Here is a 27656-nt window from a genome sequence, read left to right as displayed (position 1 = left end):
CTCACATGGGCAGGGACAGACAGGAAGCCATTTATTTGGCCACCAGCCTTCAGAGGTGTCCTGTCCTCATGCCTGCATCATCGCCAATAAGGAAAGTGGGGCGGAGGTATGAGGTCAGAGTCAGAGAAGCACTGTTGACAGATTGTTAGAGATGTTTGTTCACCACATGTATGAAGAAAAAAATAAGCAAATCATAAGAAATACTTCACTGTAAATCATGAATGTTAAACAAAGGGAGAGATAAAGCAGATATACATTTGATCTGCAATAAAAGCAACGGTACCCCTGACATGTTTCTTGTGCTTATCAGTTTATCTTCACATCATTGATTAAGGAGTTTAACCCCTGACTGAACTCACAGAGCCTGTCCTCTGACCTTAAAGAGAAACTACACGCTGGCTGGAAGTCTTTGTGTTTTGTAGAGAGTCTCGAAGTTGCAGATGGATCTACTTCAGAACAACCCGGAGAGAGTTGTGTGTGTCATAAGTAGAGTAATGCTGATTCTTGTCCTCAGTCTGACTGTGTGATACGATAGAAAGCTCCAGACCAGCGACTCACGGATCTTGTGGTGCATTGTTTTGTCAGATACTTATATTGGATGAAACTTTGTATCTCTATGAGATGGTATAAAGAAAATATACAGTGCATTGTTTTAAACATCTAGTGAAGACGTGAAGTGACTTTTAAAAGGATTTAAAGGGTGAAGAAACCCTGGTTCTACTCAGTGTACATTTGTCCATCATACCAATCATAATGCAATTTTACACACAGACTCCAACATTGCATTACTAGAACAAAACTAATTTGAGCCGGACAAAGAGCCAAGCTGTGAATAAAACCCCAGTCAACCCAATTATCCAAATCAAATAAGGGTGAAAAAGGCCAAATGCACCCGGGTGCCCTGTCAAATCGATTTATAATAAATAGCGTAATAATGAACACTTTCAACTTCCAAATGAATTGATGAGATAATATGATAAAACTCGGGATTCATTTACAACATGTTTACCGACAACATGCCCTATTGGACTTTGATGAAACTGGATTCAGCAATTAATTGTTAAATGATGGAGAGAACTATAGAAGTCCCACACCAATCTTAATTTCTCTTAAGTTCCTTTATATGTGTCCCCTATTAATAAAGCATCATCCTTTATGTTCCCAGCTCCCAGTGTGCATGTGTGTGTGTGCGTGTGCGTGTGTGAAGTGTAAAGTGTGTAGCGAGGGGGTGCATTTAGCAGGGGCGGGGCTTGATGACGTCGCCGCAGCTCGTGTGAACGCAGACAGCTGAGGATGGAGCAGAGCAGAGAGGGAGAAGCTCTCTCACACCGCCGTCAGACACCTCTGAAATACCGCGTCAACAATTGAGGACCTGCCTGTAATTTAAACCCGGACTGCGGCTCCCTCACCTTTTGTACTATTCTCTCAGTTGACATCTTCGCACCGGTCCACTCCATTTCATCTGTCTGTGAACACACCGGCTCGTTGGACGGACTGTCAGCGGGGAAAGCGAAGGGGAAAAGCCCGTTAAAACCCCTCTAAATACACACCTTCCTGCCGGACCGCGCGGTCAATATGGACGAGGACAACCACGGTAAAAATGTTTTATTATGCTGTCACACATTGGTCTCCTCTCCCCAGCCCGTGTGCAGGGATGGATGGACGGCATGGCTGTGTGCGTGCGTGTGTGTGTGTGTGCGTGCGTGCGTGTGTGTGTGTGTGTGTGTGTAAGGAGGGGACACGGATGTACGGAGATGCATGGAGGTATCAGCAGAACCAGGATGTTGTGTTTTTTTCTCTCCTGCAAACCTGCCCAGAAAATCAACAACGGTAGAATATCATGGTTTAAGACCTGATATTAATAAAGGAGCATTTCTCATACATGCAGTGCGGCTCAGTTGGTTTGCCGGTGAGAAAGAGTCTCCTGTACAGAAAATGTCATGGTAAAAAAAAAAAAAAAAAACCACACACACACCAAAAATAAACAGGCAATTTGATCATGCATGCACCTTTTCCATCTGTTTGATGTCTGGCTGTAAGGCTTTGAAGTTGCTCTCACTATCTCATTGCGCTGTTTGAAGCCTCTCAACTGGTTGGAAATTGATAAGATATGACTGGCAGCCTTCCATATGGAGGAAAGACCGAGCAGGATCTACATCCTTTGACAAAAACAGAGAACATAAAGAAAAATAAGTCCCAGTTGTGATCTTTGAGTCATATTGTGGTACCGCATTATGATTAGGTTACTGCAAAAGCTGAGAATTGTGCAACATATAGTATGGAATATAAGAGCTGTAGCAGAAAACACTTTGAATGCACTATTTGGTGTAGAAAACATGCATATTAGTTGAAGAAGTGCCCTTTTAAGGACAATAAGGGACTGCAATTATTAAGTTGCATACAGAAACTATAGGGGAAGTACACTAAAGTCACAGTGAGCTATACCCAACAGTGACTGTTGAAGCAGTCGTAGAAGAGTACTTGGTGCCACTGACTGTGTGGTGTTGTGATACTGTAAGTCTGAATGAATTGAGCCCGTGCAGCTGCATGTCTAACCAGGATTACTGCTCACATGCTCGGCTGCAGCTCGGACCCCCATATCAGTTATTATATGATATGTGTGCTGAAACACGCATGCAGGATGCTTCTGAGCAGATAATCCAAACCGCCTTGTGGGCTGAAGGCAATGCAGTGTAAACAAATGGCTGTACACTGATAACAGTCAGTCAGTTAAACTGTGAGAGATTAGCACGATAGAGGAGAGACCCTCATCTGGACTTCCACCTCCCCTTCCCCCACATTATGCTCAGGTCTGAACAGTTGTACCTAAACCAATAAGCTTTGCATTAAATATGAGTGGAAGTGGGGATGACCCAGTTTGGCCAATTTTAGTTAGACTTGTGCAGACATAGTAACTATTCCTCTCTGCCTATAATCATACTCTTCATGCCTTTTTATATTATTATATATGCTACATTTGAATTGTATTTTGGGTAAATTGCATAAACACGGCTGTATATTCATGGCCTCCAGAGGAAAATTGGTGACCCCCTGATATTTCCTTTAGTGCCAACTTTGGGCACAAATTGTACACACGAATAATCAAAATCTGGGCCAAACTACCAGGAAAGTAATTCATATTAATGATCCAGAGGAGGAGAACCCTTCGTATTGTGGACACTTTGTGTGTGTTTCAAAGGAGAGGTTTTCACAATGGTCTAAATGCTGTTTCAGAGGCTTGTAGGAAGCAATATCTCTCTGAAATCCCGGTGTAGGATTTGATCTGTATCCTCTTAGTGATTCAAAGCATGCTATAGACATAGAGCGTAAACTTCCCCCCAAAAACGAATTAATCACATGTTCCAGCCGCCAAAGAGGAGGCCAGTCAAAGAAAGAGACACCGGTCACTGAAACATGTGACAGGATGTCAGAGAGGCCAGAGGCTCGCTGTCTGTGATCAAACTGGAAACATACGACACAAGCCCAGAGGGATCGTGTCCAGCATGTGAGAGCGTTATTAAAATAATTTACCACGAACGTCGTCCAAGTAATTAGGAGTCCTTGTTCGCTCACTCACACCCTCGCTGCCTCTCGCACCCTCTCGCACACATCACTTAACATTGTTCACATGCACACCGTGGTACACTCTGGTATCATAGCATGAGCACTTGAGCACAGGAGCGCTACATTTGTCCCCACCAGTCACCTCCAGCTGCTGAAGTCACAGTTACACCGTACATGGAGAGCCAATTCAATTCAGCGGATTCCCAGAAAATGACCAGAAATAGGCTTGAAGTTGGGGCTATGATTTGTAAACCAAAGAGTAAACAGATGCTGTGATACTCTTTAGGATTAATACATGTTTTATGAACAGCTAAGGCTCCCTCAAGCCACCTCCTCACAAGGGTGAAACAGCGTGTGGGGAGCTGCATTTTGAGAGTAACTGATTAACCAGGGCACCGCACTGAGGAAGGGGTGGTGAAGGTCCTGAGCCGGCCTTTTGCAGACTAAAGGAAAGCCTGTCGTTGCAGTGAGGGACATCTTTGGTGGAATGACGGGGGTGTTGCATCAAAGGGAAGACAGACCCGCGCGCATGTGTTTCTCAGCTAAACTCACCTACACAATGAATTAAACTATAACCGGAGAGCACTGTGTTTATTCGCGGTACTCGGCTGTAGCATGGAACCCATTAGGACATGTTTACAGCGCTCGCTAATCAGAGTTGGCGCTCTCCGCTCCGCTAACATGCCACGGAGCAGACAGAGCCTGGCCTCAAAATGGATGAAAATCAGCAACAGGCTCGAAATTTCGAAGTGTTTCGTATTACTCACTTGTCTATTTCAAGCATCATCGTATAGCTGGAGGGAGAAGTGGAAAGAACACAGAAGCAGAAATTGTCTGGAAAGCGGTGCACAAACGGCTGGATGGAGGCCATGCATTTTAACTCTTGGCTCTCTTGTATTTTCTCTTCTTTATAGCAGTGTTGTTATGCTGCGGTCAAGGGATTAATAAGGGCTGACTAAACGTCTGTTTTGGGAGTTTGGGGTATTAAAACGCCGAAATAAATAGAATTCATCTTTAAAAAAAAAAAAGGAAAAGCCGTACACCTAAATAAAGACGTCTGTAACGACTGAGGCTCCGTAGCAGAACGTGTGTTGTGTTTGTGGGTTAAGGCGCCACCAAATGTGCTGAAATGTTTGTTAATGGGGTTTCCTTGACCATATTTCCTGTGTGAGTGTCGTGATAACCCCGCCGTGTCAATCAACACTCGTCTCTCTATCTGACCGTGGGAAAAGTTGAATGGGAAAGGCCTTTCCTTCAATTCTTCTATTCTCTTTGGACCGAATGTGCGAGTATGCGCTGAAATAACAAATCGTATCTGACTGCAGTGCTTGCTGTTTTGTCTGTAGGGGTCTTTTTTAATGGTGCACACATCGCAGCGTCTGTGTGCAGTAGCACGCCTCAGACTTTCTGATTGGCAAAGAAGTGGAAAGAAAAATCGTCGCCTTCCTTCTCTGCATTTTTTGCAACCGTCTCAAACTTGCCGGACATCTGACTGTATGCAATTATTTCCCATCACATTCACCCTGCAGGCATGAAACCAAAGCTATGGTGGCTTTTTTTTTTTAGGGAAACCTGAATCAACACTCTGTATGTGTGATTTCTTGGCGCCTATGTGCTGTAGTTCTGAGAAGGATTAGCTGGTAAGAAGGGGAAGTTTGTGTGATTAGGGCACGGCCTTTGTTGTGGCTGTGGGAGAGTGTGTGTGTGTGGGAGGACATCAGACAGTCACTAGCTGTAATTCGCCCGGGGAGTCTGGCTGGCTTATTGTGTGTGGTTGTTGCTGAAGGGCTGGATGGCAGAAGAACAGTGTTCAGACATCTGTGTCTCTCAACATCTAAACGTCTCTTCTACCTAACGTCTCCTTGGAGATGCATGAATAAAATAATCACACATTCATCATTAGTCGCAGCTCAAATCACCTTTTCAAGAATGAAAAGTAAATGCATCACAGAAACCCCTTCCTTCCATGTGTCATGTGATTTAGCATTTTTAATGTTGAGTATTTTACTCTCCAATATTAATCGTCGTACAAGAGCTGAGACACAGACTACGATATTTTTAGCTAGTTACGACAAAAATCAATTCCACAGTTGTCTCTACATCCATAATCCATAGATAAAACGATCGTTCAACTTTTTGTGGAACAAGTGGATTACATTTTTGACGACATTCAGACGAGAAGATCACTTTTATGTCTTTCCGCTTAAAATGAAGCTAAAGCGAAGTGACGATAGCTTAGCTTTCTATAAAGACTAGTCTGGCTCCATTTAATGAACACGTATATATTTCCCAAACTGTCAAATAATTGATCAGAACAAATACCGCCAACACTGCATGGTGATACATAGATGTATCTTAAGCTATACATCCTTTTAAAAAGCATTTGCTTTTATGTGAATTCCTTCCATACCTCACATCAGTTTTATTCACCAAATAATTATCCCTTTGTGTATAAAAACATGGAGCTGGATTGAATTCACCATTTTCCAAATTTCCTGTAACACCCCAGTAGCCTGAAATGAATGTCTGCAATGTTTTAGGAAAAACGTGTCGACATAGATGCCAGAAAAAAGTGCTAAAATTTACTCTTTACAATCCCTTTGATTGACCCGGCAGGCTGTGTTGTTTCAGGGCTTACGGGGAGATTTGGAGAGAACAGAAATTCATTTTGACTGCCAAGATTATGGGTTTTGTGGTACAACATTAGACGATTAAACATACAGTACAGTATACCACATGCAACCAGACAAATACACAAACACAGACAGTGCTGGCGCGTGACGTGCACGGATCGAGCCGGAGCTTGTAACAAACTGCACTACTTAAGTGTTGAGAGAGAAGACTACATATGGACCTGATTAGGAGAGAGAGACTGAGGAGGCTTCCTGACATGTTCCCATCACCGTGTGTGTGTGTGTGTGTGTGCTCGGAATACAAGACATTTGGGCTGTTGTGATAAGAGGTATGTCTTGCCAGGAGTTATTGCTCGGAGCTGTCGAGAGGGGAAGCTCTTTAAGCGCAAGACAGAGAGCAGATGGGAGACAAAAGAAATGGCAAATTGAATGAGCGGGAGTCTGGGAGGAGAACACAGACATTAATGGCAGTAGAGATGTACTGCGAAGGAGAAAACAGGGTCCAGCTGACCATCCAGAAAGGATGAGGGAGGGGTGTTCAGAGGGAGAGTCTGGAGGGTAGGCGTGTGTTTCTTGGCTTCTGGCTCAATAGAAATGGTGAACCACACCAACGCCCAGCTCGTTGTCACCTTAATAACATGTCCTGGCCCTCTTTCATTTCATTTCCTGCACTTTTCTTCTTCTTCTCACGATAAAGTGTATATTGTATATGTTCCCTCATGTTCTATTTCAACTTGAGGCCCGAGCTGTCTTTGATCCAACACACGTAGCCGCGGGACAGGTCGATATTTAACGGGATCCATCTATAAGGAACAGTAGGGAACCGAGAGAGACGGGTCATTTGAACTTTGCGTGTGGTTTCTGGGGTTACGATCAAAGGTTGCTCTGGTATCATTGTGAATGGGACTAGGGTCGTCTGCTAAAGTCAGTGTTTTTGCAGGCAGGCGCACAAACATCACAGGAACATCCTGGACCTCCAAGCCGACACAGAGCTCCACGTCCTGGTCCACAGAGCCGCGCACTGAAAGGTTCCAAGTCAGTGCCAATCATCCAGGTCCCCACCCTCCCCGCTGGTGTCTGCACATTGTCAGCAACATCAGAGATTTCAAAAACGTACTCCCTCTCATTCACCGTGTGCAGGAGGAAAAGCACCCGTATAGATTTCAAAATTGCCTCCCAAGATGGATATCTTTTCGCAATAATGGAGGTGAGCGTGTTCACGTCAGATAAAGCATTCGTTCATTCTGCCTCCTGTCAATCACCTGATGCCCGCAGGAAGCCACAGCGGTGTCAGTCAGGAAATGATCCCTCAAATATGCCTTTCAAAAATGATTGTCACATCCAGGTCTTCCATCCTTTGCTTGTGAGTGTGAATGTTTCAGTAACAAAGACGAGGGAATGCTTAAACATAGCAGCTGTAGAGTTGTGATGGGTAGTAACGTGGACTCCATTCAGTACAGAGGCTACCAGCATTCACTCAGTTTTATAGACTAAGATAACTATATTACCTTAGGTTTTATCGACTAAATTTCTACACCTTCCCTTAGAAATCTGCCTAGAACCTGGCTGATCATCTATTGCAGTGAATAAACAGGGAGCCACGGACTCAGCCTGTGAACGTCCCTCATCCTGCCCGAACGCCAGAAGAAACAGCGTCCATCTAATCCGTTCTCAGGCCGATCAAATGATCAGATTACGGTTACTTTGGCCGCCAGCATATGGCCGTGGAAGCCCCCTCGGATTCGGTGTTCATCGAATCAAATATTGACGTAGTGCTGATGCTGAGCAGATGTGTGATTATAAGGAGGACATCGTGTGCAGACCACCTCCTATGCAATCACACACTCGCACAAATGCACCCGCAGCAGGAGGTCCCCCTACCCGAAACTGCAGATTAAGCAGAGCAATCAGCGTGAGGGCTCTTCAGCTCCCCGAGCCCCAGATTCTCCTTGTGACCCCAGATGTAGTTAAACACTAGAAGCCATATTAGCTCCCCAAATCTCTCCCCTCACGCCAATGCTGTTGTTACTGAATTATTACTGAACAGGCTACAACACAGTGGACTAACGCATGATTTCAACACAAATCTATGTTCTCATACAATTTGAAAGGAAGTTATCGGCGTATGAAATAAAATGTTTAATGTCCTACTTGGGAAGGACATTCAGCAAACACAAACACGTTGTTGTTTTAATTGATTTCTGTATTTTAGGTCTGTCCTTTCTTTTGTTCTTTCTCTCAAAACGGTCAGTTTATCTGCTTAATCAAAAGAACCTCATCAACATAACATAATTTACACAATTCTTTCAAGCAAACATGCTAAACATAGATTCCACTTCTCAGTAGTACGGATTTGCTGCATTTCTTTATCATATATATATATATCAGGTTTCGGACTCTGGCATTCAATGGTCCAAGCAATCAAGGGATTAATTGAGAAAAAGAATCAGCAGATTACACATTATTGAAAATAATAATTCTTTGCATTTTCAGCAGCGACATCTGTTTGAAGGAAAAGAAACATTAAGAAGAACCTTAGTTTATCATGAGGAGCAACAGAGGAGCAACAGCCATCATGGCTGAACAAACATAGAAAAGAGAGCAACCTATGAAGTTAAGAGTCTTGCAGGTGAAAGATTTTAACGCAGACTAAAATATAAGAAATGGATTTAGTTGTTTTCCTCAAACAAAATGTTATTAAAAAAAACTACAGTTCCCATGAAACAACTAAAACACAAATAATTTACCAGTCACAAATGGTTGAATAATGTTTTCTTGTTTTTGTCACGTTTCACATCACTATTGCTACGTGGCAGCATGGTGGCATGCTCTTTCGCACATGCACGTAGACTCCTGTGTGCACGACCTTTCACCGTCTGTATCATGACCTCCTTCACCTCCTCACGTTGGCCTTTGTGCTGACATCCCAGCATTCCTGCTTTGTGGCTTAGAGCCAAAGTGCCTCTGCAGACAGCGACGCCAGACTGTGTGCGGCCGCATATTCTGTCACATCATTTCATCACTGAGGCGAAGCAGGTTAAAGGCAGAGCCACGCAGAGGCTGGTTGACGGCAACATCTGTGTACATTCTGTTGTACTGTACATCACACCTCCGCTGTGACAGACTTGTGTTGGGCTCACGGAGGCGAATGTGTGGGATTAGTGCCAGCTGGCTATAGTGTGTGTGTGTGTGCGCACTTGTGGTTCTACGCACATGTCTGTCTGTCTGTCTCTTTTTGACCCATGCTTTAATACAGAGCATGTCTTCGTCCACAGTTAGAGGGATTTGGGGCGGCTGGTGCCTTCCTGCTTCCTTGCATGTGTCCCATTGTGCTGCTCGGCCAACTGGAGTAACAGGGTTATCGTTTTTTTAAAGCTCATCCACTTTAAAAGACATTACAGCCGTTAAAGTCGCTAGTCTAAAGTAGATCTCGACAAATCCTCTCTCACTCGAATGAGTCAGCGTTAAGTGAGCGTGGGATTTTCACTCTGAGCTCCATGTGCTCAAAGTACCTCGGCACTGGTATGAATACTGGTTATCGCTTCTAAAGGCCTTTTACATCTGATTTATTTCCCCTCTCTGTCTGTCCACTCTAACAAAGGGCTGAAGCATATTAATATGTGACCAACATGTGGTGAAAGTTTATAAAACGGAGGGTTGATGCAGACTGGTGTGGGCTTGTGCGTGTCAAAGTATCCCTGCATTAGTTTAAATGCCATCAAAGCCTCTGGTTTCAGTGGGTGGCCGGGGACAGTTGTTAGTTTTGGGTGTGAAGAGCAGCAGGGGATTTACTCCTGAAAGTAGATTTTGAGGGATTTGGTTTTCAGGGGGGGGGGGAAATGATTGGAGCCTCTTGTTCTGTGGCACACGTGTTGGTGTTTAAACCCTTTGGACCCTCTCAACCCACCACTCCATGCAGTGGATTTCTGAGCTTCCATATAGCAGATGTATTTTCAGTTGAGCTTTAAGTAGTTAAAATGAGCACCCCGCCAAATACAGCTAGCCCACTATTGGACGATCTGACCCTCCCAAGGTTTATTGATTATATGAAGCAACTCACACAATAAACGATTTTAGTGGATTAATATTCAAGCGTGGTTGTGTTTGGTTTGAGCTGATGTGGAGGTAAAGACCAGCTCTATGATGACCTCTCTGCTTGCTAAAGACACTAAATTTGTTTCCTGAATGAGTCATAAGAGGGTCACAGGAGGGGGGGGGGGGGGGGGGGGGGGTTAATAATGTAATTGGTGGACCACCTCTGTAGAAGAGCTCCCCCAGCACTAAACAAGATTATCTAATGGAACAGAAACCCTAGCACTGGCTTTATAATCCCTTCTATTATCAAATGTGTGGCTGGAAAAGACATATATTACAGTATGTAATACAGTAAGCGAGTCATGGATTTGAGGATAATGACAATACTCTGCCATTAATGGTGCAAGGCTTTTATTAAAGGGAGCATACTCTGCTTTTTATTAGATCTGAAATGAATCAAGATTGTAATCATGCACATAGTTACAGCCAGTAGAAATGTCCATTAGCTAATGCACGGCCTCAGGCAAATGGAAAACAAGGAGCTGTCATCTTCCTCTTAGCAACATACGTATACATACAAATATACATACAAATATACATACAAATGGATATTTAATACTATGGCTCCTAATGTGTTTTTTCCATTATATTGACTAATCTGCAGATTATTAGCGACTGCTTTAGTCTACTTGAAAACATATAATGCCCGTCGCAAATTAACATATTCATATTGTTTATTTTGTCCGAGCAATTGTAAAAATAAAATTAAAATAATGTTTTGTTAAGTTAACGATCATAAAGACAAACATTAGTGTTGTGAGCTAAAAGTTAACATGGTGAAGTGTAGCAGCTGATGATTACCATGTCCACCATTTTAGTTTAGCATGTTAGCATACTAAGATTAGCACTGAACAACGTATATCTGAGGCTGATGGGAATGCTATTACAGGGAATGGGAATTATGTTACTTCTTATCTACACACTGCAAGATTTATATTAGTATTTATATAAGTATTTCCCATATTGTGGAACTATTCCTTCAAACATTTCCCCTTTAAAACAGAGCGCAGCAATGCATCTTTCACCGACCGGTTAGCTTCTGCTTTGTTTGAGATATTCTGGAGGACAAATGGACAGATGCAGAAAGCCCTCCTCAAGTAGAAGATTAAAGAATTGTGTAAAACAGCCACACAACTTTTTGAGCGCACTAATTGGCTTTGAAGCCACATTCAGAGCGCTCACAGTTGTATTGCATATACGTGCTGTGAGGTATAGCTGGAGGTCAGCAGCGCTAATTAACATCTTTATTATCGTACTCTCAGTCCTTGTGCATTTTTCCCCCCTCGTCTTGTCGATTTTAAAAACATGGCCCACAAAGGGAAATCCCTCAGCTGTTTACCTAACCCTCATCACGGTGCTTCAGGATTACACAACTAAGTTAGGAAGCACCTTTCGTCTCAGTGTTACTGTGAATACTGTCTATAACAATGCTAAGCTCCCCTGAACCCAACTCTTTAACAAGCTGTTAAATTAAAAGTAGGCTCTTCAGTCCAGTGACCTTGTTTTCCTTTAATTGGCGCCGTTTCCTGCCTGCGAGGGGAAATAACAAATGATATATCTTTTTGTTATCTCTCCTGTAGCAACATGAAGGCACAAAGCTGCGGCTGTGATAGAAGACGTGCCATTTTCCCATTGAGAGATTTGCGTTTTTCTGCCTCTAAGCTGTCTTAATGAAGCGAGATTGCAGAGGATCTTTGTGCTGCAGAGGGATGAAACATTTTTTTTTAATAAAATGTGCGTGGGGGAGAATTGGAAAAAAAAGGAAAGAGGAACGAGATTTAGACAGAAAGACAAAGTGAAGAAGAGGGGGAAGGAAACGTTGAACAGAAAGCGAGTTATCGACCCTTCTTTTTGCCTGGAGCGGTGAAACCCTCATCAAGGTCGCAGGCCGTGCTAAATTAGCAAATTCACTTTTGATAAAAGAAAACTTAATCTGGATTGGTTTTATTAATAGAATTCCCCCCTGAGCCAAGTGGAGGGCAAAACACGTTCAAGTGGAATAATTAAGGGCCTTCTCTCTTTCTCTAGTTAATTAAGATGAACATGCAGGCTCTTGATATGTGTTGCTTCTGCTGAACAAGCTGAAACAGTCAATGCCGCAGCAGCAGCTCTGTCACTTAACCGCATGAGGAGGTTGAATCCTTTTTGATTCTCCATCTGTGGTTGTGAACTGCTTATGAACTTGTAGTTACTAGATTTGATTCACTTCTGATTTCTGTGGGTACATATGAGGGTTAAGGTCTGCTGTGTTTTTTTCTCCATCACATGTTTCAGTTCCTGAGGATCTGTCCCTGGAGGAGAGCGATGAGCTTTCAAACATCCGACGCAGGAAGAGAGAGCTGCTCGATGATATTGAGGTGTGTGTTTGCAGATATGAGTTTAATATACAATATGTTCTCAGTAGCTGAGGCCTCTGTTCGTTAAAGCCGTGCATTGAAGCTGTTGTGTTGTTTCTGATAATTGTCATGTACTGTATTGATAGCGCCTCATTTTAATGTGAAACTGGAATCCAAAATAGGAGGACATGACTTGTGAGTTAGTTATTCTGACCTGTTAATGCGTTTTGCCTATCGACTGCGGCGCTGCAGGTCTATTTGCATGCTGTACATAATGTAAATAGACCTGAAGTACATCCTCTGCCTGTCCATGCCTTGACACTTTTTTTTTTACAGTTTTAATTTAAACAAAGAAACCAACCGTCTCTTTCTTTTCTCTCAGAGGTTGAAGTTTGAGATAGCGGAGGTCATGACGGAGATTGAGCAGCTGACGTGTGTTGGAGAAAGGTAAGCAAGTTGTCGTTTGTGCATGTGATGTGTACATCTCTAATATACTGTATCAGTAACAGAGTATTTATCAAGTATTTTCAAGCACTTTAAATTCAACTTATTGAGACAAAAACTGAACATTATAAACTTCTTAGTGGCATAATTTAGAGCTGATGTATTGCATTGCATTAGATTGTTGGTGTACCTTGTACATTCATTTAACTAGAAACATTATGACACCAGGGCCAACGCATTAGTCTTCACATATATTGGATATATTATTTATAAGTTTAGTTCAGTGTTATTTTCAGTGGATGTTGTTATTCTTTGAAAGGTAGTAGTGCGCCTTACAGTTTCTGTACATAATAGTCTAAAGGCTGTTTCAAAGAGAGATTTGCATGGTTGCATGAGACGTCAAAGGCAGTTGGATTACAACATGTAAAGTGACCTAGACATAGGTTTGGAAGGACATAACTGTATATCATAGAAGTATTAGGTTGCCATATAGCTACCTGGTTGTTTGTGTAGATCAAATGTGGATTTATTGACTAGAAAGTGTCAAACCAACAGCTGCATGAAACAAATAATGAGTCACTGAACAGCGTACCGTATGTGCATGTGTCTCTGTGCATATGTTATTTCAGATTATGTGCACACACGTTTAATGGGAACAGATGTGGCAGGAAATAAAATTCTCTGTTGGGACTTTAAATAACGTATATTGCCGTGTTTTGACGTTCAGGTACTTGACAATCTGTTATTCTCAGTGTTGTTGAGGGTTAATACGTGCCAGTAACCCTAATTAAATGTGTCTGTGTTCTAGTAAAACAACCCAGAGAAACAAACAGATCGCCATGGGCAGGAAGAAGTTCAACATGGACCCAAAGAAGGTACCGTGCGTCCTGTAACAGCCTCCGCTGTCTCTGTAGCCTTGAAAGTAAAATATTTAGTTCTGGTCTGAAGAGCGATCCATTCTCAGCCCTGTCATGTTCCATCATCAATTGAGACAAACAACCATCCTGTTTTTCTCCTTTTTCGTTTCCAGGGAATCCAGTTCCTGCTGGAGAACGACCTCCTCCAGCACACCCCTGAAGACATCGCCCAGTTCCTCTACAAAGGCGAGGGCCTCAACAAGACCGTCATCGGGGATTACTTGGGCGAGCGGTAAGACGGAGCATCAATCAGGCTGCAGGAGAAAGTCCTCACATGAGATTTATGCTCCCCTTGGGATTAGAGAAAGACATTATGGACTGATTGATAGAGAGCATGATTGACCCCCTCCAACATGAATCTTTGAGTCAGCGTGGGTGTCTTGTCATAGTCCACCCATGTGGACTTATAACTGGTAATAAAAGATCCATCCAGCTCCTCGTACCTCAGACCAGACTGCTGGATGATGAAGAAGAAGAAGGGAAGTCCTGCAGCCAGGGAGATAAATGGTGTCATCTGAGGGTGAGATTAGATGGTGTAGTACAAAATACAATAAACACAAAAAACTGGAAGAGGGAGGTGCGAGAGGGCATAGAGCGAGAGAGAGAGAGAGAGAGAGAGAGAGTATAACAAGAAACAGAAAAAGGTAAAAAAACAAACAAGCATATTTTTACAAAATTGATATTAATTTCAAAAGGATCCTGGATAAATGCAGCACTGTGTGAACTCGACTACACTCTGTATTATCCTACCTCAGTACAGGTGCTGATTTTGCAGCAGTAGACCTATGAACAGACAGTAGCAGAAGCAATGAAACACACACACACACACACATTGGGAATGAAGATGAAAGTTGGCGGGGGGGTTAGGGGGGGGGGGGGGGACTCTGGGGACTCTTCTTGTTGGCAATAGGCTTTATACATGGAGGATCATCAAAGAGGCCACCTACCCGGTGCAAATCACACTAAACACAGGCTGAGGCTGTACGCTCAGTAATTATCACTAATTGAGCTTATGCAGGGAGCAGAAACCTATCATTACATGCTGAGTGAAGAGGGAGATGAAGAGAGGGGAAAACAGGAGGGAAGCACACGCGAAAAGGAGGGAAGAAGGAGAAAATCAGCAAGCAGGAGAATAGATCGTGGGAGATGGATGTGGGTGATTGACTCCTAAATTATACAACCAGAGATTTTGTTGTTATTGTTCCTGTATAATTCAGCTTTGTTTGTTACATACAATACACTCATTGCAATCACACTGACAGACATTGTATATATGCAATTACATTTTTTACGAACAGCAGGCCACGTTCACATTTCTTTGTAATATATGCACCTAAAGCAATAAACCTCATATATAACCCTCATAGGACAGGATGCATTATTTGGCTGCATATTCCAGTATAGGGTACAAGAAGAAGAAAGCCCCCAGGTCATCGGCCAAATAATAACAGTTATTGCGAAACAAGTTGGGCGTTTGTGTCCCGTTAGCCAATACTTTCTGTACCTTTCTCAGCCTCTCCGCAATGTCTTTCTGCAAATAAACCCAAAATGCTGGAAAATCTACTTTTGAACATTCCACACCACAAAGACGATACGGGATCAGTATCATGGCCCCTGATGTACAACAAACATGATCAGAGAAGCTGTGACCGCAGCCGACCGGTCCCACAAATGGCCAAACAACATTCTGACCAAAAGAGCCTGTGTGGGTTTGGTTTAAGCTGTTTTTCATCAGAGTGGAGAAATACTCGGCATCGGCCAGCTGTTTAAATTGCTTCCAGACCACACGCTCAGCACCCGGTATGAATAAGGGCACAAACATGACAGGAATGCTGAGAAACAGGAATTCAGGTCGAGAAATGCTTTCACGGAGGAAATGTGTTTCCCCCCGCCCTGTCTTCTGGGTTCACATTGTGTTGAGAGTTATCTTACATCTTCTCTGGATTGTCTTCTTGCTCTTTGAAACAAAAAAAGGAATTGCTGAGAGACAGAATGATATTGGAAATCCGATTTTCTCACATGTATTCTTTTTCCCACCAGGGATGACTTCAACCTCAAGGTGCTGCAGGCTTTTGTGGAGCTGCATGAGTTTGCGGATCTCAATCTCGTCCAAGCACTCCGGTCAGCATCATTTTTGATTGACCAAAATATTGAGCATGCCGTGTGCACGTTGACATCCCTGTGACATTAAATCCCCTCCTCTCCCTCCAATCGTAGCCAGTTCCTGTGGAGTTTCCGTTTGCCAGGTGAAGCCCAGAAGATCGACCGCATGATGGAGGCGTTTGCCTCGCGGTACTGCCAGTGCAACCCCGGAGTCTTCCAGTCGACAGGTCAGACACGAAGCTAGTGGTCCTCAACCTTTTCTGTCAGACGTACCTCGAGAGGCCAGTCAAAGGAGCTCCAGAGCCCCTTCCTACACACAACCTGTCATGCTGCAAATGTCTTCATTTGAATGATGTTGATTTGACAATGTTGGTTATATAAGTTTAATATTGTTGCAATATGTTTTTTCATGCAATCGAACAGTTAGTGTTTAGGTCGGTTTGGTCAAGTTTAATTTTACCCGATTTTTAAGCAATTCATCTATTATTTTAAGCAAATTAATTAATACAAGTTACTTATAGAAATATCCGTAATTGATCCATTACTTTAGCTATTCCATTGCCATTAATCTAGCTATCTATAGTGGCCATTTAATCCATTACTTTTAGCTAACTGTTTCGACCTCTCTGGTTTCTTGCTGCGTAGTTTTCAATCACCCTTAATTGTGTTGATGTTTCAGCCGACTCCGTGCAGATTTTTAAGCAAATCGTAACTTCCGATTATTTTTAATGAATTGAGCCAATCTTTCCACTTTCCATTATGGTGGACAAATTCAATGCACTGATAAGCAATTTAGTGTAATGTGCCAACAGAGATCCTGCCCGAGGGTGGAGGACGCATTGAGCGATGGCCTGTATTTTGTGATGCATTTCAATCACTAGGACAGAGTTTCTGTAACTAAAGCTCAATGAGGATTAACCCGATTTCAGTAACTACAGATCACGGGATTCACTGCAGAAGATGAGTTCAGAGTAAACAACCAGCAACAAACAAGGAACATCCATTATTTAGGATAACTGAATCGGGCTGAGTGATACATAGTCTTGTGATAAACAACGCCTACAACTACAACAGTCAGTAAATAATTAAAGAGGTTTTAGAGCAACGTATTGTGTATTGTTGAGGGTGCATGCTCAGGTATGGGGTTAGCTCATTTAAATGCTACTAAATAAAATGTAATAATGTAGGGTGGTTGAACTACGCAGAAGGCATTTTTGTGACTTTTTAGAGATATGGGGGTTTCTAGACAGCGACATTATGACGATCTCTGCATGTGTGTGTGTGTGTGTGTGTGTGTGAGACAGTTGTGGGTGCAGGGCAGAACAGCAGCTCAGGTCCATGAATGAAGCAGCAACCAAACACTGAGCTCATCAAATCATAAAATAAACCAGCGATCTTTGATCCCCAGTGGAATGAGCAGCCCATCTCTCTCTCCTTCTCTGTGTTTCATCATGCACATTGAGTTTTTTTCTACACCGACATTCCTCTCACAGTATTGCACACTGTGTGCAAAGCTCCTCTTCTTTTATTGAGTATTTTGTTAGTGGGCAGACAATAGACGGCGCATGGCAGCCGGAACCAAAGTGTGTCAGTGAGAGGAGGCAGACAGCGAGGGATGAATGATTCATTTGAAGGCAGCCACTGGCCCGTGTGTGTCTGCACGTTAACTCACAGCAGAGACACAAGCCTCCCACTCTTACTTTTGATCCCATTTACACCTCGCTCTCAAATACAAACGCAGTACGAAGAAAAGTGATGCAGTCGGTCTTTGCCTGTTCCTAACAGCCACACAGACAATTATTTTAAAGGAATAACAACAACAAAAATCTACATTTAGAGGAATTAGGACTCACTTTCTAAACCCCTTGCTTATCTATAACATAACAAAATGTGGAAGAAGAAACGGAAACAAGCTAAAAATATCACTCTATATTGATGACATCCTCTTATATGTACTGAAAGCTGAACATGTCACACCACGCACGCTAAAGACAATTTGGTTGTCTAACTACACAAAGTAAATAATACAAATATTAGGACAATAAAAAGACATGAATTACCTGTTGTGTATTTTTGATCTATATGATTCCCTTTTGGTTGCTCTCAGATACCTGCTACGTGCTGTCGTTTGCTATCATCATGCTGAACACCAGCCTCCACAACCCCAACGTCAGAGACAAGCCGCCCGTGGAACGCTTCATCTCCATGAACAGAGGCATCAACGAAGGAGGAGATCTGCCAGAGGAGCTTCTCAGGGTGAGAATGTGTCCGTAACGCATTGGTTCGTCTGTGCAAGGGACTCACGACGACTCCTTACAAGTGAGGTATTACCCTTACCCTTCACCTTTTTGATTCATACTTTCCCTCACCTGTCTGCAGAACCTTTACGACAGCATCAAAAACGAGCCCTTCAAAATCCCCGAAGATGACGGGAACGATCTGACGCACACGTTCTTCAACCCCGACAGAGAAGGATGGCTCTTGAAGCTCGGTATGTGCATTAAGAGTCAAAAGAGTGACTTTGATTGTGTCGATCCTACCATTTGTAAGCATCGGTATGTGTATCCTTTATTTCCCTGGTGATGAGAGTAGTTTGTTTGTACGTGTCTTGTTTACGATGAGCCTCCAGGCAGCCGTGTTGGAGGTTGACAGCTCTTGGGCACAATGGCTGGAAATAGCCAAAGTTACTTAACTCCAAATTTGACAATTCCAGCAGAATTAAACATTAAGTTCCAGTTTTCCCCGTTATGCAGACAGATACCAATTTAACCTATACACATATATAGTATTTAATATTTGTAATCGTGTTTTCTAAGGATTAAAGGTCCCGGCCACACCAGCATTTGGTAATATTATGTACAATTATTTCACTACTCCTAAAATGTGCTTAGATTTGCGAGTTCAGTATAGGTGAACTTTAATACACAAGTTTGCGCCGATCGTAAACGGACAACTTGAGTCCAAAATGGAGAAGTATATTAATAGAGGTGTCACACCACCCAAGTCCAGCGTCGCAAAGCCACTAGCGTGGCTGTAGACCTTTTAGCTCGCTTTTAGTTGTGAGCCCTTCGCTCTAACACAGGTGGACAAAACTGGACATCAACGCCAAATTCAAATATTTAGTGACACATGTTGGCATTTTAAATGATATTCTGAGTGTGTTTTCCAGTGTGAATACACTACTAACTCAGGCCCCTGGCTAATGAGCTAGCTCACAAAGTTGAGTCGACTCTTCCCAAGAAATAAATATGTAAATTAATATTAAAAACTAATCATAATTTCTGCTTGTGCAGCTTAATGTTTGACGGAAAACCGTCGACCTTCATGACGGCACTTGATAAGGTTGCAACTAGTGAAGGGACCCGCCAAGTGTCTTTTCTTCCCTCGTCCTTCATCTCGTGACCTCTCCTCTTGGTTTTGTCTCGTATCGTCTCTCCTCTCACCTAAAGCATGCTCCTTGTTCTGATTACTGGCATTGTGATGACGTTTGTGCTTGTTGTGTCTTTCAAAAAAAAAAAAAAAAAAATCCTTCTGTTTTTGGTTCCACTCTCCTTTTCTCTCTAACCTCTCACACTTTCACCTTTTGTTCTGTTCTCTCATTCTGTTCTGTGATGGCTGTCCCTTCTTAACAATCTGTATTAGGAGGTAGGTAACACTCCTTCCTCCTTCCTCCCGGTTCATCACAGAGTGCCCTCACACCGGCATTGGCTGCCATTATCTCCTTAGCACACCGGGCCCCCTGAACATGCCTGCTGCCTCATTTAATTATGTCAGAGTTGTAATTGGGCTAATAAGAACATCATTGTGAGGCGCCGGGTTATCTCATTCAAAGGCGAGTTGGAGGTCAGTGACCTCTCTAATTCTGCATGAGGATTGGCTGCATTCCTCTTGTGGCTCTGGATGACGCAGAGGGCTCGTCTCAGATGGTGTGCACGTAAAAACGCTTCTGTTTATCTCAAGATGTCTCAGCATGAAATATAACTGTCTGCATCATAAAACCCCAGTGCACATTCCCTTTATTATTATTATTATTATTATTATTATTCATCTTTTCACTAACATGTGCCATTAAAAAAAAGTGTAAAGTCATCAGTCAAGTTTGAAAGAAATCCATATTAATTCAAGTTGTATACCCCTTATTTAGATGTGAAAATTAAAATCCAGATTGCTTTATTTAACTGACCTACCGTATTCACTGTAGTTGCGCTGCAGACAGTGGACACGTTTACACTGGTGCTTCCACTTTCATGTTCAACTCTGAATTGAATTGAATTACACTTGTTGAAAGGAATAGTGCACACCTTTTGAGAAGCGTGCTTTATCTTCATGCATTTTTGCTGAGAGTTAGAGGACATAAGATTGATACCACTGCCGTGCGTTCCCAATCTCTGCGATATGCTCAGCTAACCGAGCAGCTGGCTGTGACGTCAGCTTCACGTTTCGCTTACGGGCCCGAGCGTGAAAACTCCAATTACCCCTGAAGACATTAGCAAGTCACCCAAACGACTAAATCAAACTGCTGCACGCTTTGATGCCCGCCTCCCAGATTAACTCTCGCGTGCGTTGCTCAGACATAAATGACGTTTGCCTGAAAACAAGCACCCAGAGTCGAGCGGTCGCCTTGCGCTTTGAACCATTCGAGGCGGCCCTACGCGTCATCCAGCCGCCGTGCAGCTTCTGCCAGAACACACACACGCTCGGCTTCAGGGAATGAATGGGCTGCTTGAGTCTGCGCTGTGTGGCTGGTCATGCAGTGAAATAAAGGACACCCTCGCCTAGTGTCATTCTTCTCACTCTGTTCCTGTCCCACAGGCCCCAGTACCCCACGCTGCTGCTCCTTCTCTTCCTGTACAGACCCCCCCCCCTTTCTCATTTGCTCATTATCCCATCAGCTGCACTTGTCACATCATTTTAGGCCCTGTTTTCCCCCTTTAGTGAATTCCACGCTAATTTCAGCTCCATCAGCGGAGTCGCTGCTTTATAGGAGATTTTTGTTCTGTTTTTGTTTGAATGAAGCACTCGGGTGGCCTGTTAGGCTGTTCAATATGATGTATTGCTGCACTCCTATGAGGCTGCGGAGCTCCTTGAGATCTCATTACACGTCATTATTATCCAGGACTCAGCGTGCTGCTATGCCTGAATCCATCATCATCACGTGTGAACAGCATGTCGTGAAATAAAGTTATTTAAACGTATATTTATAAAGATATAAAGATATAAAAGATATCCTTTCCTCCACATTGATTTGAAGTGAAGTGAACAATCTGATGTCAAAGCAATGCCAGGACTTTAAACAAATGAGCTGTTGACTGAATTACCCTAGTGAGAAACCTTTTTTATCCTGTTCAACAATTCAAAATATGAAATTGAGAGATGCACAACCTTTAACTCCCTGTCACTCCCTCTCTGGAGTGTCCATAAACAAACAAGTGAGTGATGAATCAGCTTTATGAGGATCCAAACACGGGAGTTCAAGATGAATGTCAGGTTTTCAGGATGAAGTTAAACATACAGCTAAATGGGATGAATAGCTCTCCAGACTATTTTGTATTAACCCGACAATAGTAGACCACATTTTAAATCCTCATTACATTTTAATGAGTTAAATGCAGCGAGTGCATCTGAAAGTAAACATTTTTCATTAATAATACACTACAGATTTTGGATTTGAGTGAAATCTGGGTCAAGAGAACATTACATATTGATTACATCAGTAACGGCTGCTTTGTGCTCATTCTGCTAAGTCAGCAAACATGTTATTATGGGGCACACATTGACATCAGACACATATTTTGGATTACATAGGTAAATTGCATCACTGATGATGTAATTACCAGAAAATCCAATAATCCCAATAATCTTCTTTTATCTGAGGCAGATGGAGAGTGTGTCTGTGTCTCTTCTAAGGAGTTATCCTTATATTATTGCTACAGTCAGATGTTGAATTGTATCATAAAGAGAAGGTTTGGCTTTTATTTACATATTCCAAATTCAAACGTTCGCTACAATGATCATTACAGTTTGTTTTGAAAGCAGGCTTTTCTTAGGTCATTGTGTATGTGTGTGTGTGTGCGTGTGTGTGTGTGTGTGTGTGTGTGTGGGTGTGTCTGTGTCTGTGTCTGTGTCTGTCTCCTGGAAGCAAACAGTGTTGAACAAGCCCTGCAGAGCCCTCAGGCATCCATCTCTTGAGACTGGGAGGGGGGGGGGGGCTCTGATTGAGCCTAATAATGCCGATGATCCGAACCAGATGTGGCACGTGGAGCTGTGGTCTCCTGCAGGTTAACCTTTACATGCACAAACGCTGTCGCCTCTTAAGTTGGAACTCAAACGTCACCTTTTCTCGTCCGCAGGCGGCCGGGTGAAGACGTGGAAGAGACGGTGGTTCATCCTGACCGACAACTGCCTCTATTACTTTGAATACACAACCGTAAGTAGGCCGGTTGACTCAATGTGGGTTCTTCTGTTGTTGACCAGAATGCATTATTACACAAAAATGAAGAAAATCAAACCTATTTGATCAGAGTGAATCTTAAAGGAACATGCAGAGAGTTAGATGAGGAGATGTGTTTGACTATTCCTTGGCCCCCGGGGGTGGTGACTCTCCGGAGTATCCACTCGTGACCGGGTCAACTCAGGGTGACGACCGTGAGATGACAGGAAACGTGCCACCACATAGATGCCCGTTTTTACACTTTGGGGTTGGTCCTTTCTTTTGGGTACATACCCGGGCTTCTTGGTTATGATAACTGCAGGCTGTTGTTTCCTATTTGGCAGACAGAAATGAGTAGTATCCATCTAACTCTCTGCAAGAAAGTAACACAGTTTAACATTTTTAAACATTAAATCTAATATTGACAGTTTAGTGTGTGAGACAACTAATAAAGTGTGAATGAATATAATATTATAGTCTGGTTAAGTTAAACTGTAAGTCAAAATGTAAAGAATAAAGGGCACACATGTAATCTCTCACAAAGTCACACACACACACACACCCACACACGCGCACACACGCGCACACACACCCACACACACCCACACACACACACACGCGCACACACACACACACACACACACACACACACACACACACACACACACACACACACAGACAGAGAGAGGTATTTTCCTTCCAGCTCTGCACTTTAACAAATGCACATCCCCTTTGACCTAAATGAACCTCACTCCAGAAATTGACACGAGGCATCATAGGAAACATCTGCAAAGTCTACAGTGCACATCTGGCACCGCTAAGCCGCAAGCCAAGTGCCTCCCCTGAGCCGCTGGCTGTCGACGCTTCACCCCCATTTCTGAGAGCACCCCCTTCCCCAAACACCAATCCCTCCACGCACACACACACTTCAGTGGGGGTACACACACAGCCAGCTGTGAGCAGCCGTCCCAGGGCATTTCCTCCCCCTGCTGTGCCCCCCTCATTAGTAGGAAGATGACAAGCAGGACACAAGGCTGTTCCTCAAGGTCTCCCCCCCCCCCCCCCCCCCCCCCCCCCCCCACACACATCTGGCCCCGCAGACACAAAAGCAGTCGCTGCAGGGTGGAAGATGGCGGATGTAGAGAGTATAGGGTTATGCTTCCCTCGGGTGCTGGCCCCTACGTGACCAGGACGAATAAAAACTTCAAGCGTGCTTTTACCACCACCTTGATTTTCTACTTTGATGGCGGCAGGCTCATTATGTAGAGATAATGGTTACAATACTTAGCTTTGCTTCGGTGGGAATTTAAAGGCGCCGCATGTCGCCTGACTTTTTTACTGCGTAAACTTTGTGACATGAGAAGTTTGGCTCCTTGCTTGATGAATAGTCATCGTGTGTATCTGTAACACATGTAATGTGAAGTTAAGTTAAAGACCTTAAAGATCTTCCACTGAAGAAGCAGGTTTTTTTGTTGACAAGATTTATGGAACATGTGCATTTCATTGAGAAAAACCCCACTAGCAACAATGAATACAGTGGGCTCAGTCTGATTGGACAATGATCCATTCTACGGATACAAGGAAGCAGAATTAATTCTGTTTCTTCAAAGACTTTTGAGTGAGTGATTTCATTTGGGCGGGATCCTTCCTTCATTACGTGTGTGTTTCCAGGATAAAGAGCCTCGTGGGATTATTCCTCTGGAAAACCTCAGCATCAGAGAGGTGGACGAGCCCCGGAAACCTGTAAGAACCTGAAATTCAGACACCGTCTTGTCCCTCTGAATCTAAATTTAAATTGGTACAGAGATCATAAACTTTGTAAATGAAAAAGATGCATATCAATTGGTTGCCTCCTGTTTCCCCAGAACTGCTTCGAGCTCTACAACCCCGGCCACAAAGGTCAGGTGATCAAGGCCTGCAAGACGGAGGCGGACGGGCGAGTTGTCGAGGGCAACCACGTGGTGTACAGGATATCGGCCCCCACGCCGGAGGAGAAGGAGGAGTGGATCAAATCCATCAAGTAAGAGACGCTGTGTTTGTGTGGATCCATTTACACTGAGAGGGCACTTAGCCAACGCCGGGCTGCTCCCTTGTGGGACTCTCATGTCTGACCTTGACTGTGAGAAAGCAACACACACACACACACACGCACACACACACAGAGATGTGAGCTTAATCAGAAATGTGCAGACCAGCACAAATACACACACACATACACGCTGGTGACTAAATGTGACTCTGTTTCTCACACTTCTACACAGATAACACTCAGAGGTGATTTCTGCTCTGCTGGATAAGCTTGCTTCCCTTTGATTGGAGCTCTTCAGACACACACACACACACTCACTCTCACACACACACACACACACACACACTCTGCACACTCCCAGAGGTGGTTTTGCAGCCCTTACACCTGATTGGTCATGTAGAAATACTGCCTGGTTAACCAGAAAGAAGAGTGGAGGTGCAGCAGTAAAATGGGCCCGATGGGTAATTGATCAGCTCGCAGGTTATCATCCACTCAGCTTCAGCTAAACTAGACAATGTGATCAATACCACAGCAGAAATCATATTACTCAATGTGTCCATGTTCTAATTACATTGAAAAATACACTTAGCATTGGCAAATGTGTATCCATTAAATGGAAGTGAAGGTTCTTTTGGCTAAGTTACTGGAAATCTTGTTCGGAGTGAGGCTCCTTAAATTAAGTTCACAGTTAAGGAGATTGGAAAGAGGTCAAAGGTGGTCCTTTTCTCTGTTTGGGAGATTTAGTCAGGAGATTAGTGCAAAAGCACAAGTGTGAACCAGCAGTGTCCAGAGCTGTGCTGCTGTACACACACACACACACTCAAGCACACACAAACACACGCACACACACACACACACGCACACACACGGAGCAGGGAAAACTATGGAACCATTCCAGTCACTTTGCCCAATAAAAAGATGACAAAGCAACTAGCTGGTGAACAAAGTGGAACATTTTGCAGTTGAAGAGCCGGACATTTCCCTCAGGGGAGTTGGTGCGGACCAAAGCAGAGCAAGAAGCAGAGTGAATATCAGTGACTTACAGAAACACGACTCCAAAGAATCACCATGCTGCTTCATGTCTGTTGGTTGTGTCAATAGGCAACTGTTTGTAAAGCCAGAGATCCGTCACACTTATCAAGAATAATTGGACTTGCCTAGGTACATTTTAATAGACAGATTCCTCCTCTGGAGCCCTTTAAATTGACTAGTTGGCCACATGTTGTTGCTTAGTGTGTTAAAGGTGGAACAAATCACAGTACAAGCCAGGCTTCGGTGTTGATCACTTAGAATTAAAGCATGCAGGTTTCTCTCCAGTAAACAATACAGACACTAGACGGGACGGGCTTTGGTTACGATGACTGACGGACACAAAACAGATCAAGGACAAGTTAGTATGAGAAAATACTGGACCTCGTCCCAAAATACTTTCTGAATGTTCAAAACATCACGACTTGATCATGTGTGTTTGTTTGTCTCCTCTCTATGGTAACATATTTCCCCGGTAATAAAAACACATCTTGTTCACAATGTTGAAAAACAGTCGACACGGCGTATGACATGTTCTGATAGGTTTGGCGTGAGCGGTGGATCAGTGATCTGTTCCTTCCTCTCCTCTTTCTGCAGAGCAAGCATCAGCAGGGATCCCTTCTACGACATGCTGGCCACCAGGAAGCGGAGGATAGCCAACAAGAAATGATGAGCGTGCGCCTTCGACCACACCCGCATCGCCACCGCGCCTGTGACCAGCAGAGTCCCAGCATGTGCATGTGTGCGTTGCGTCTCGGGGGGGGGGGGCCGTGAAGCCCCTCTCCTTTTTGTTTTTCCGGTCTGGAGGATGAGCAGCAGACACAGGTTGGGAGTTCTTCTAGTTCATTTCCACCCGAAGATCGTCAAGCGCCTCAGTTCTTGGCCCTGGACACTGATGTTCGTTTTTTGGGGTGCAAAAAAACAACTAGAAAATAAAACAAATGGACAAACGAATGAGCCTGTGACTGGAATCGTGGCAAATCTTTGCGACGTGTGGCTGTGACGAGATTGCCCTCTGCTGGACAAACAAGGAGCTAAATCTACGGGAGGATTTGAATCCTGAATATTCCTCCTCCTCCTCATATGGCATCCTTCATCCAGACCTGCTTGTCAACAGTTTGTCTTCAACCGAAATGTCCTTCTGTCAACAACATAAGTTGTAGTATCCTGGAACTACAGAAAGCCTCAATCTCATAAATCAGCTGGTCTGATTTTAAGCTCTCAAGTGACTGTATCTGTATATGCAACCGCAGATTTCTTCTACACTCAAACTTCATTGAACGCCCTCATTTCCTCTTTGAAGGCAACACAATTGATGCAAGTTGAGGAATACTTCACATATATCGAGTGTAATGAACCTTTTGTGTGAGCAGTTTTAAAAAGCTATAAACATCCAATATTGATTCTGTAAACGGTCATTTTATGTATTGAAGATCCACCTCTGTGTTCAAGTTTCTTTTGTATTTATTTTTCTTGATTTGTTTAACAAAAAAAGACGCAGCCCCCAATTTACATGATGCATGTATAGAATATATTGTACATACTGTTTTCTTTTCTCCCTTCTTTGTTGTGTTTATGTAGCATGTAAATCATAAGGGCCGTAGCCGATACCCGTTCACCTTTTTAGTTTAACAGCTTTACAATAGTGGAAGAGGGACTTTGAGGAGCTTCTTTTTTTTTTTGCAGAGCAGTGAACCCTCCTCACACCGTTATTACTGAAGATCAGAGAATACATGAAGTTTTATGAAATACAAACTCACTATGCTAAATTGGACAAGAGAGTATATAGAAGATAGGCGGGTGTAACACACCCTTGAAAAGGTTTAAACAAAAGAGATGCTGGATACTTTTCACAACTTGTGAATGCTGACTGGAATCTGAGGACTGCTTTCCCCAAACAGATCAAGAACAAGGCGGCCTAATATTTCATTAGTAGGAGTTGTGAGATTTAAACATGACATGATCTTAGTTTGGGAAAACTGCTCCTGAATACTTTGAATAAAATGACATGCTGATCAGAAAACAGTTGTGTGCGTGTGCATGTGAATTCAGTAAAAAGAGCTCCACTCCCTAAAC

At 43.3% G+C, this 27656-nt stretch overlaps 1 protein-coding gene across 1 annotated transcript; it reads left to right on the top strand.

Moving 5' to 3' along the window:
* Positions 1-1271: 1271 nt before the first annotated feature.
* Positions 1272-27603, top strand: LOC117748435 (cytohesin-3). Its single transcript, XM_034558188.1, has 13 exons — positions 1272-1594; positions 12567-12649; positions 13011-13075; positions 13881-13947; positions 14103-14221; positions 16030-16110; positions 16207-16319; positions 18200-18348; positions 18472-18583; positions 22443-22519; positions 24194-24265; positions 24388-24542; positions 26178-27603. Exons 1-13 carry the CDS (start codon positions 1576-1578, stop codon positions 26248-26250), a joined length of 1185 nt encoding a protein of 394 aa, XP_034414079.1. The 5' UTR covers positions 1272-1575; the 3' UTR covers positions 26251-27603.
* The last annotated feature ends 53 nt before the right edge of the window (positions 27604-27656 follow it).

The sequence above is a fragment of the Cyclopterus lumpus genome, chromosome 19, assembly GCF_009769545.1.
Source record: "Cyclopterus lumpus isolate fCycLum1 chromosome 19, fCycLum1.pri, whole genome shotgun sequence".
In the NCBI taxonomy this organism is placed as follows: domain Eukaryota; kingdom Metazoa; phylum Chordata; class Actinopteri; order Perciformes; family Cyclopteridae; genus Cyclopterus; species Cyclopterus lumpus.
This window is presented reverse-complemented; position numbering and strand designations above follow the sequence as displayed.